We start from the raw sequence: 12,060 nt of genomic DNA on the forward strand, positions 1-12,060 counted from the left end.
TTTTAAAAATGTCTAATGTGCAGCCTGAATTCAGTGCTGCATATGCTTGGGGAATGTGCACTCTGAAAGTTGCTTTGGAAAAATGATTGTGCTTGGATAATATCTATCTTTTTAAGAAATGCCACCCAAAAAAAAAAAAAAAAAAGCCAAGTAGGAAACATCATCAATAGCTGTGGCTATCATTTTGTTTCTATGCTGGTCGTGTCTCCCCCCCCCCCCCCCCCGAAGAGATAATACACATCCTGCATCTTGCCTGCCATTCAGCAGCCCTATCCCACTGCCTGGCAGCCGCCTTGGCCTGATTGTTAGGGATTCCCCTGCAGTTTCTGCTCCTCACCATCAGGTGCCACTGTGGCAGAGGAATTTCAGGCACTCAGTCTGTCTGGACTGATGGCAGCAAATTTGCCTCTGTCAGATCGATTTATCTGGATCGATTGAGTGGAAGTGGAGACCCACTCAATCGACCCGGAAATCAACGCTATTACTCAGCCTCCGCCAGGTGGAGTAACGCTGTGTCAATGGGAGTGCAAGACATGGTGGTAAGTAGGAGTTAGCTCCATGTAGCTTGTGTGTCTCCCGTCAACTGCTGCTGAATTTGGCAGCAAGTGTAGACATAGACTCAAATTCTTACCCTCCACTCTCTCTGCTTCCACCTGCTGGTTTCAAGCTGGTATGAAGTATTGAGGAGGAGGAGGAGGAGCAGTTGGGTGGCTTGGTGTCTCCCTCCACCAGGGGAGAGGAGGGGCCAAGAAGGAGGGAACAGAGATTGGGTGATAGGAGGGGTGGGGGAAAAAAGGGAAGAGTGATGGAGGCTGCTCTGCATTCTCCAGTCCTCTTTTCTCTGACTTCACCAAAGTCTCACCTTCCTGCTCTGCTATTGCCCTAACCACCTCCTCCTCCCACAAACACCCCTGCTTTTAAGAGTATAGGCTCAGCCTACAGCTTTTTAGTCCACTTAATTGCAGTGGAAGTGGGGGTGGGGGATCTGGGGTTGGGGCGGGGAATGTCGCATGCAAAGGTGTGGAGAGTTTGGCAGCATTGTTGAGATTGCATGCTCTTTAGGGCAGAGGCTGTGTTTGGAAAGTGCCTACCGCATTTTGGTTGCTACTGCAATGTAAAATAATACTTTAGAATGCAACCACTCACTTGTCCATACTGTGCAAAGCAACCTCAAAATTAGAAGAGCTGGGAAGACCAGAATTCATGTTTTGTTTAGGCTAGGTTAAAGGCTGCATCAGGACAGGGTTTCAGTTTGATTGAGGTGACCTCTTGAAAGACTTCACCATCTTGACTCAAAGTAGCTCAGAAAAGAGCTGTTCTTTTATGTGTGTGGACTGAGGATTTTGGTTCTTATCAAAACCTAAACCTTAGGAGTGAGTCTGGATCCTGGTATTTGGATTCAAACATTTAACCCTCTTGCCTAACCCTCTCTCCCAATCGCTTCTGAAACTGAAAATTAGAGAATATTTCTGTTATCTTTTCCATCTTTACCTTTTACTTTAAAAATCCATGTTTCCTTTTACAGTTTATAGGAACAGCAGAAAATATGTTTGAGCCACAACTCCTTAAACCGGACAATTTAAACCATGTTTGCACTTTCCCTCTCAAATAACCTCTTCAGCAGAGACCTTACAGGTCAGGTTTGCTTTGCACATTTTTGTTCTGCAACTGTTAGAGTGAAGTTTTTAAAACTCCTGATGATGATGTGTGAGTTGGGGGATTTTAAGGATAGGAGAGGTGTCTTACAGTTTGCTAACATGGTTGTGGCCCTAGACACAATAAGTTACTATCAGCAAATGAAGAACAAATCCTGTAAATATGACACTGTTTGGGTTTCCATAGTTTAAAATCTTCCTCTAGCAGTGAATTACAAAAATATTTTGTGTACTAAGCAGACAAATACTTTCTTATATTTAAACTTAAAACATTTAGCAAGATGATGACTCTTAAGCCTTTATTTTGATCGGTGCAGCTCTTTCTGGTAACCTTTTTTATATCTTCTGAATTTTTTGGTCTTAGTTAAATCTAAGTGCATTTGAATCCAAACATTTTGATCATTTCAAAATATTGGCTGTGCATTACTGTATATGGCCTGAGTATTATTAAACACATCATCTTACAAAGATATCCCTTCTCTATACATGTATCTTTTCTTTCTGTCTTTTTTTTTTTTTTCTCCCTCCCTCCCTAGTTAAGCAAAGGCAGTCCCAAGCCACCTGTTAGCATTACATCATTGGCTCCCAAGAACAGAGTTGTACCAAAGGCCTTAAACAAAGTAGTTCTTCTAGTATTGTTTGCACTCAAAGAGCTGATGTCATGCCAGCTGATGTCATTGTATGCCTTTGTGTAATTGCTATGGAAACCAGGCAGGTGGGGAGCCTGGAGCCGATGTCATCCTAGAATGAGGTGTAGAAATAATTTAAAAATGATTCTACTTTTTCTTTCTAGTGTTTTGTGATGCCACCCGCTTGAAAACAAAATGCTGCTTTAAAATCCCAAATTATAATAGGATGCCCAGAGAAAGTGTAACTTAAACTGATTTTCCTCCAATCCATATCCTCACCCTTATTAATGTCCTAAAAATAATATATGTTGAGTATTTGCATCTAGTCTAGGCAGAAAAAGTGGGGCTGCTGTTTGCCATAGGTTAAGTGAGCTCCTTGAGTGTGATTGTCTTATAAGGAATAAATTATTTTAAAAACAAAACTTCACTACTCTATTGCCCAGTGTGAGGTATTAATGGATTACATCCCCCCTCCATTTGTTGACATTTTTCCTCATGAAAATGTTATGCTGTGTGAGTGCCCTGCTGGGCTTTCTCTGCTAAACAGATCAGTGAAGCCCATTAACAGATAAAGTTAAGACTTTGTATATTACAGCTCAAATGTTTAACCCTGTAATTGAAAGCAAAGTGATTAAAAATGTTGTATAGCTTTGTTCAGATAAACTACTTTCTCTCACCCCACGCAATTAGAGGTTCCAGCCATGTTGGGTAGTGGCTGTGTGCATGGAAACATGTTGGATTGTTCACTTATTCCCTGGTATTTGTCTATATTCGCGCCCCCCTCCCCCCCCCCCCAAAAAAAAAAAAAAAAAAAAAGGTCCCTATTTGGGATGTACTGCAGCAGCTGTTACCAATGGTACAGCTCACTGGTGGTAACAAAAACATAAGCACCAGCATTGATTGGGGATTAGGCACTTTTACCACTATGTTATGAAAACCTGCTCTAAGGAGGCAAACCCTCAGGCAATGTGAATTGAAGAAATCTATATATGAGTATTTCTTTCATGTGAGCAGTATATTCCTAAGAAATCTCCAGCTGAAATCTCTGCCCAAACTCTCTTTCTCTCTCTCTCAGGTGGACTCAGCAGTTTTAAACAAAACCATGAAAACCTCTGTGATAACTCCCTCCAACTTCAGGAGTGCCCAGAAGGAGGAGGAGGTGCATCTGCGGCGCCGGCCACACTACCTCAGTCCATCCCCACCACTCCAGACATAGAGAATGCCGAGCTGACCCCCATCTTGCCCTTCCTCTTCCTTGGAAACGAGCATGATGCTCAGGACTTGGAGAAGATGCAGAGAATGAACATAGGTTATGTAATCAATGTGACCACTCACCTCCCCCTCTATCATTACGAGAAAGGCTTGTTCAACTACAAGCGGCTCCCTGCCACTGACAGCAACAAGCAGAATCTCAGGCAGTACTTCGAAGAGGCTTTTGAATTCATTGGTAACTATCCTTGCCTGGCAATTACTCTTGTTATAACCCTTGCTAGCGGTTCAAAAACCTTGAATGAACGTAGTGCTACACTGACAGCTCAGAAGGCTCATTAAGACCTAATTTGTTGTGAGAAATGCTGAGTGCCTGCAGCGTTCATTGACTTTAGAATTGTGCACCTCTTATTAAGGTCAGGCTCCAAGTCCTCCTTTATCCATACACAGTGGCAATATTGCCACACCTGAAGTGTTCAAAATTAATGAGTCATGCTCCCCAAAATCATGAGATTGGCTTTAAAAATCATGAGACTTTTTATTTTAAAAAATTGTTTATTTGCCTTATGGTTTCTGGGTTTTTAGGGTGCACTTGATCACATTTTCCAGCTCTTCTCCATGACCAGGAGAGCTTAAAAACTTGCACCCTTTTAAAATTGAGACCTATTTCCTAATCATATGACTCTAGGAGCAGTGATTTTAAAAATAGTGCAAGACTCTTGATGATTAAATCTTGAGAGGCAGCAACATCAGTGTCGGTGCAAGCTTTCCCCATACACTATCATGCCAACCAGACTCAGGTAGACAGAATAGCTCAATTTTCTTTCTATTTAGTGCTGCCACTTTAGTAATGATTGAAAATACTACAATTAACAGTAGTGATTTGGTGCCCTACCATGGTAAGTTTGTTTGTTTGAGGCCCATACTCAGTAGGAATTAACTGTATTTTTTTTAGGCATTAATTACTTTAAACTAACCATATGTACAATCTTGAAGTCGTCTGTTAAAAGTAATTCGCTAAGATTTTTCTTCCATTGTTCTTATTGCTGCCTAAACCATGAAAAGTTAATATTCATATACAGTCTTCATTCAAAGCATGCTTGCTAGGTGACAGGGTACGTCTACACATGCTGCGGCTGCAGCAGCAGCAGCAAATGTGCTGCTTAGTTCATGTAGCCAGAGGTGCAGTAGCTTTGCGTGAGCTAGCATACTAAAAATAACAGTGTAGCTAGCCTCCGGAGTACATATGCAGGGGGTCTGGGTGGGTTTCTCTGCGGGCAACTAGCCTAAGTTTGAATTAACATAGTTGTTTGAAATAGGAGTTGGCCTATGTTAACGCGAGCTAGGTACCTTTTAGTTTGCAGTTGTAGAATTAACATGGGGCAGTTTCAGCGCAACACCATCGTGCATGCTGCAACTAATACCCCATAGTAGAGTTTACTGCAGGGCCACGTAGACAAGCTCTTGGAATAGCACATTCCACTGAAACTACCTAATGTTACTTTTCTTCATGGCGGTGCAAAGGTTAGTGTCAGCTTGGAGAGGGTGTGGAGAATTTCTCCGACTCTACCCAGTCCAGCTGTATTTTTTTTAAATTGTTCTGTCAATGGGCCAAGAGTATCAAGCAATGGTTACATCATTGTGACTATTAATATAAATAAGTAGGCAGAAGGTAATTATAACCTTAGCATCCCCAGCTGAATTCCAACACAGTTAACATCTTGACTTTTACTACAAGTTTTGTGAAATCTTTCCCTATAAGTGCTCAGAATTGCTGTTCTTCTACTGCATTTCACTGGTTTATCTGGCAAATGCTTCCTACGGTTGCTGCCCCATGCTCAGCTCTGCCAAGGGTAGCAATAGTGTAGTGCATGAGGCTATTGAAGTGTAGTTTTCTCCTTGTGTACTTGTCTGCACAGCAATAATCTGTAATTGATCATGTGTCACCAATTTCACTCTTATGTGCTCCAATTTGTACCAAATTAGCTTCACAAAATCTGGATTACAGCAGGAGTGGATGGAAAAGCTAAAATGGCTTCTCTGTGGAAAGTGAGGAGGTGCACACAAGGGAGGGATGATGTCTTGCGTTGTATCGTTGAGTAAAAAAGAGAAGCTGGCTCATGAAATCAGGCAAGCCCTAAACTTCTGATTCACGAGGACAGAAAGATGCAGTCAGGCTTGGTTTTATGTTCAGACATTACTAAATTCCGCAACCGTTCTTGAGAAGAAAAGGTTATATATTCAGTATTCATATCAACTGCAGGATTAGGTCCCATTGAATCCATTCTCAAACAATGCAGAGGCTATAACCTGATCCAAGTGCAGAGAAAACTGCAAGAAGGCCTCTCCCTGGCCTGGCTAGAAAGTGTTTCCTAAATCCAGTTTACTTTCCTTTTCATAACTGCAGCTTGAGTGCCTGCCTGTGTATTTAATAAACAAATATTTTATCAGTTGGCTAAATTTGCTGTTAAGTAACCAGTCAAAGCTTTTTCTTGCCCTGGGAGAAATTTTAAATTGCATTTGAAAAGATCAGGAAACATCTTTTAAAAAACAAAACAAAAACAAAAAAACTTGAGTCAGTCAAGCTGGGGTTTTGAGACTGAAGTAATAAAATGTGAAGTCAGAATCTTTCTGGAAATAAGTACCAAGAGTTCATGCAGTTATAAAATTCCAGCTTTTACTTCCTCTAATGCGAACTGGAAAAAATATCCTGGGGGAATTTAGTCTAATTTATACTATCAGAATAAAAGTCCTGTTTTTGATCTAATATTTCTTTATCCGTGCCTGTTAGCTGATTTTTGACTTCTGCTCTAACCCAGGTGAAGTGCATGAACTTGATTTGTGAATTTTTTTGTGCAAATTACAACCCACCTAGAGTTAAGACTGTCCTATGAGGTTCCATTGCTTTTTCTTTAGGGATTTGTCATTCAAAAAAATGTTCATTGGGGGGACGGGAGTGGTGTTGTAGTGATTTTTGTTTTTTCCAGATAATGCTAAGGTAGAATTCCTGGAGATACCCTCTCCCCAAAATCTGCCCATACTCTTACTGTGCTTACATCAAGGGACATGCATGTTTACTTAATGCTTAGAGTTGGGCTAAGATTAGGTATGGTATTTGTCATAACCACCTTTCTTCGTGCTGCTGAAGGTGATTAAAACTGAGGGGAAGTTGGAGCATATCACTTTTCCTCTTTTCATATATAGTAGGAAACTGGGCGTCAGAATTTGAGTTCTTTTCCCAACTCTGCCAGAGACTTGCTGAGTGACCTGGGCAAGTTATTTAACTTCTTTACAGCTTACTTTTATGTAAAATGAGTATAATACTTGCTGCTTTTGCAAAGAGATTGTGAAAGAATGTCAGGCTAAAGTATAGATCAGTAGAAATCTTTCCCAGAATAGAATATTTCCAAGCACCTTACAATGAATGACTGAGCTTTTACACCATTATGGGAGGGGGTTATTTACCTCTGGGCTTCCATTTCCTCATTTAAATGGGGATAAGTCATATGACCAAAGTTTTTTCTATTGCCATTTCAAGCATAAATGTCCTATATAACTCAGCTCTCCTGCTTTCTAGGCTTGTGCCTTGACCAAAGATTGGGCTACTTCCTAAGTATTTCCCTGCCATGCCTGCAACACAGTCATTGCAGTTAGGGTTGCCACCTTTTTAAACGCTGGTGACTGGACCCCTGTGGCCCTGTCCCTGCTCCATCTCTTCCCCTGAAGTCCTGCCCTACTTGCTCCTCCCCTCCCCCCCTCTCTTGAGCAAGGGCTGGTGTGGGTTGACGACTCAGCACCTCTCCTTCTCCCCACAGACTTTTGGTTTGGGTGCCATTTAGGGTTGCCAGGTCCCAAAAAACAGACACAACTGGTAACCCTAAATGGCACTTGGACACAGAAGCCAAAAAACAGATTGTTTGTTTGGGTAAAACCCAGATGGGTGGCAACCCTACCTGCCCTTCTCTTCCCCCTGCCCTCAGCCCCCTACCCTCTTCCTCTCCCTGCCCCTTCCCCATTTCCCTCATCCCCCTTCCTTCCCCACTGCCTCTTCACCCCCACCCCTTTGCTGTGCACCCCCTATAGGTACTCACTGTTCCACAGTAACAGGACTCAGCACGTGGAGAAGATGATTACAATGGGCACTAGGACCCAGGAAGCAACATCCCAGAGCTGCCAACCTCAGCAGGGCTCCATTAGCTGATGCAGAGTGGGAAAGACAGAGCCTTCCTCCTGCCCTCCCCGGACAGGCTGAGCAGAGCAAGCACTGCTCTGCACTCCCAGAAATAGGGGGGAGGCAGTGAGGGTGGGGGGATAATGCCCCCGAAACTATGCTCATGGTTGGCACAGGTTGATGATGCAGCACCTCTCCTGACATATGGTAACCAGACTTTTAGTGTCTGGTCAGCAGTGATTTTGAAAACTGGACACCTGGCAACCCTAAATTGTGCCAGTGAAAGATCAATTGAGATAAGAAATGGACTTCAGTAAATCTGAAACTGTCTGCCTGAGCCAAAATGCAGCAGAAAGTAAAGGACTTTCTTTTACAATCTAGTTGATTTTTCCACTATTAAAAAAATGATCTTGCTATGTATGTGTAATCTGAGAGGGGATTTTCACTGACCTTTTCCTTCCAATTAATTGTAAATTGCATTGAGATTATCTGATGTTAATTAATTTAAAAACAAAACTTTCTTTCCAGCAACAAGTTTTACTTCTGTCTTTTTGTTTCTGTTTCCAGAGGAAGCTCACCAGTGTGGAAAAGGCCTCCTTATTCACTGCCAGGCTGGTGTGTCGCGCTCTGCCACCATCGTCATAGCTTATTTAATGAAGCACACACGGATGACCATGACGGATGCCTATAAATTTGTCAAAGGCAAACGACCTATCATTTCTCCTAATCTTAACTTTATGGGACAGTTACTGGAGTTTGAAGAAGATCTAAATAATGGCGTGACACCACGAATTCTTACACCAAAGCTGATTGGGGTGGAGACTGTAGTGTGAAAGTGAAGTTTAGAGGTGGCATATAATGAAGGAATTATCATATTCTTCACTTGACAATGGGGGTGGGGGAAGGGCTGTGCTTTTTTTTTTTTTTTTTTTTTGCGCAAAATTGGTAAATAAAAACCTTTTTGTAAGGAAAGGTTTTTAAAACAAATCCAAGAACTTAACTACATTTAATGGAATGCCCTTGAGATTCCCTTCCTAGAAACTGACAAAGCAGGGAGGTTTTCAAACAAAATGAGTCATTTTTTTTAAAATCAACACAACAGGAAAAAACTATGCTTCTTTGTTTCTTCTTTATTTCTTTTTCAGCTACTTGTAGAGTTTGTGGCTAAGTAGTCTGTGCAGGTTCATAGACCGAAGAAAGTGATGTTTAAAACAACATGCAAACAGCCAAAACAAAGCAGAAAAGACTCTTTCTGAAGCATATGGGCCTTGATTCTGTAAAGGCTTTGCTAAAGATAAAGCAAAATGCTCACTGGTGCAAAGAAGATCAGAGCAGCTTAAAATAACTGCCAGGCACTTTTCGAACTCCTGACAGAAAAAAACATTTATTTGGCGTGTTTCATGTTCTGGTTCTATTTTTCTATTTTTGAGTGTAAAGAGGTTTTAACAGCAAGGGACTCTGACCATTCTATGCCATATGCCTTCACTGGCTTCTTGTGCAATAATAATTTGGGGTTTATTTTGAGTGTGCAAGCTGATTACAGTTGGCTGCCTAATAATAATAATTTTTGAAGCGTGACGGCAGCTGGCTTGGTTTAGAAGGAATAAACAAAAGCAATTATTCTTTCCTTTTTATTCGTTTCCTTTGATTCTGGTTACAGTGCCATAAACCTTGTTACATATGTATATCAGAATGTACAAAAATCAAGAACAAGCAAAGTTTTATTTAAGATATTTTTCACACAAAATATTGGTGTGTTTCTGTTGTCTATGTAAAAAAAAAAAAAAAGTTTGATTATAAAAATGAAAATTCTTTTTGAAAGTGTGTGTCCTTTTATTTATTTAGTAAATACATTTTTCATTTGCTTTCTGTAGACTGGGGCTTTTTGCACTACACAACTGCATTTGATGAAACAGGTAGCCATAGCCTTCCCTCTCTTTTATTCCCCTCCTTTCCAAGTTGTTGGGCAGTTGAGATGAACTAGAACAATCAATGAGGGCTTTTCAGGGAGGAGCTGTTGTCTCTGCAGTTTGATAGCAAAGCACTCATTGGGAAATGGCAGAATCAAGTCTTCCACTGATTTCACCTCCCCGCCACCCTCTCCTGATTAGTTTATTACATTCTATGTCATGCTGTCTGTTGTAGAGGAACATGTCCCCTTCTGGACCATGTACTGTCCTCTGTGAAGAGGGAGTGGGATCTAATCTCACAATTCAAAATCCCATGTTCGGGGTTATTTCTCAGTTCGCTGCATTTATTGCCCCCACCCCACTGTGGACATGTCACAGTGTAAAAGTGTGGTGTACATTGTGGGTTCAGTGTTTAGCACTGATTTCTTTCATTAGATGGCTTACCCCTTTTTTAAAAGTGTCTCTCTTTTTATGATCCAGTGTAACCTGGTCTCCTTGTGGACTGTTGCCATCCCACAGTGTATTTGTATGAACCTGAAATGATTAGAAAAAACTTTCTGATATGACTTTTGTTCAAACTGAAATATCCCAGGAAGTCCGATAGCAGTGATGGTGCATCATGAACCAAAATCTACATGGACTGAACTTAATTACAACAGGGCATGTCAGAAAAACTTATGTATAAACATATTAGACATGTATATTTTTGTGGACTTTTTTGCTTAAAAATGTTACTATACAAATATTTTCTTGAAACTTATCCCTTTATTAAATTATTTTTATACTAGTATTGATTTTTTTCTTTCTCTGAACACGGTTAGTCTTCTTTCCACTGTATCCTTCTTAATGAATGTTGCATATGCAATGAAACCAGTCAGCAGTGACCACTCCTGCGACCAACAATATGTAGTTATTTAACAGAGAGCACACTTTACTGAAAGTGAAACAGTGCGTTTGCATTTGGGTGCTATTGAGGAAAGGAGATTCCTTAATAAAGAAGTTCCAGAGGGGTAGCCATGTTAGTCTGTATACAGAAAAACTGTCCTGTGCTACAGGACTCTTCTTTTTTTAAATAAAGAAGACCTCTTGTGTGGGTTTCATTGTACTTGGGCCGGACTTTCAATAATGCTTTGTCTTTTTATGGATGCATTTTTGTAGCCACAGTGAATCACAGGTGCAAACAGCTGCTGTCATACTACATATTTGCAGGCACAAATGAGGTGGTGTAAAAATCTGTTTGTGCTTGCATTTCACCATGAACCAGAAAACTTGAGGCATCTTGCAAAAACACAGCAGGGTTGAAAGCCAGTCTATGTCACAGGTGAGTGAAGACCCAAATCTTAATTTGTAAGTGCTAAAAGGGAAATGGATTATTCAACACATCCCGCATGTGCACAGACAGTACATGGTGGTCTGTTTGTGTTATGGCTATTATAGATACTCATCCTTCCCCACTTATACGGGTGAGATTCAAAATTGCTATTTACTTCCATTGTAGCTTTCTGATTCCGAATACTGAATAACTTAATTAAAATCTCTACAAGTAAGACAAAGGTCAGCTATTTTGGTATAACCTTCCCTCACGTTCTATCAAATTTCATGCTAACCAATCTCTGCTGTTTTAGACATGATTCAAGTTTATATTGTGTATGGCTTTCAAAAAGCCAAATTTTTAAAAATTCCCTCTGTAGCCCAGGATGTGGTGTTGGTAGAGTAAATGCATTATTTTACAATGTATACTTCAGATTTTTCTGGAGTTAGCTGATTGATTCCCCTGTCATTGTTGCACCCAGAGATGTTTAGTTTGGGACTGGCTTGCATTGCTCTGAATGCTCGTAGCCACTGTTGCAGAGAGGAACTTAAATGCTTTCAGCTTTGTGGTTGAGGTGGTATAAAGCTTAGTAAACACTAGAAGGTTAAAACTTGCCTGGCTTTTGCTAACATCTCCACTTGGAGACATAAGATACGAACTGCAATAGGTCGCAAGTGAACTGAGTTTGATGATCTCAGCTTGGGAATCCTTAGCAGTTGATGCCATCCCAGTCAAACTATTCCCTTTTCCAGTACGCTGTTACTCTGGCTATGTCTATACTTTGTCACTGTCAGATCGATTTATCTGGTTCGATTGAGTGGCAGTGAAGACACGCTCAGTTGATCTATTAAAACCACCTCTAGAAAAAACATAGCGCTGTGTTAATGGGTGCACATTTCCCATCGGTGCAGCACAGTGGAGACTGCATGTAGAACAGAAGTTAGGAAGTCGACCTAAGTTACACAAGCTACTCTACGTAGCTTGCATAACTCCCGTCAACTGCTGCCGAATTTGCCGGTCGATGTAGACTAGGCCACAGTGTAGTAGCTTGTCTACAGTGACTACCAATAGGCCTTTTGTTACTACATGCACAGATGTGGCTTTGGTGGCTTGAAGCAAAGAAAGCAGAAGAGAAGGGCACTAGGAGTTAATATAGCAGGAAATGGCAACTTAC

General features: G+C 41.0%; 1 protein-coding gene across 1 annotated transcript in view; it reads left to right on the top strand.

Annotated features, from left to right (window-relative positions):
* Nucleotides 1-10,361, top strand: part of DUSP10 (dual specificity phosphatase 10) — a 34,339-nt gene extending 23,978 nt beyond the window's left edge. Inside the window, exons 3-4 of the mRNA XM_067564917.1 lie at nt 3,360-3,731; nt 8,232-10,361. Of these exons, the coding sequence (XP_067421018.1) occupies nt 3,360-3,731; nt 8,232-8,497 (638 nt within the window). The 3' untranslated portion in view covers nt 8,498-10,361. The remainder of the gene's footprint in view (nt 1-3,359; nt 3,732-8,231) is intronic.
* The last annotated feature ends 1,699 nt before the right edge of the window (nt 10,362-12,060 follow it).

The sequence above is a fragment of the Emydura macquarii genome, unplaced genomic scaffold (assembly GCF_026122565.2).
Source record: "Emydura macquarii macquarii isolate MOO-44397 ecotype Brisbane River unplaced genomic scaffold, CSIRO-AGI_Emac_v2 contig_2676, whole genome shotgun sequence".
Lineage (NCBI taxonomy): Eukaryota > Metazoa > Chordata > Testudines > Chelidae > Emydura > Emydura macquarii.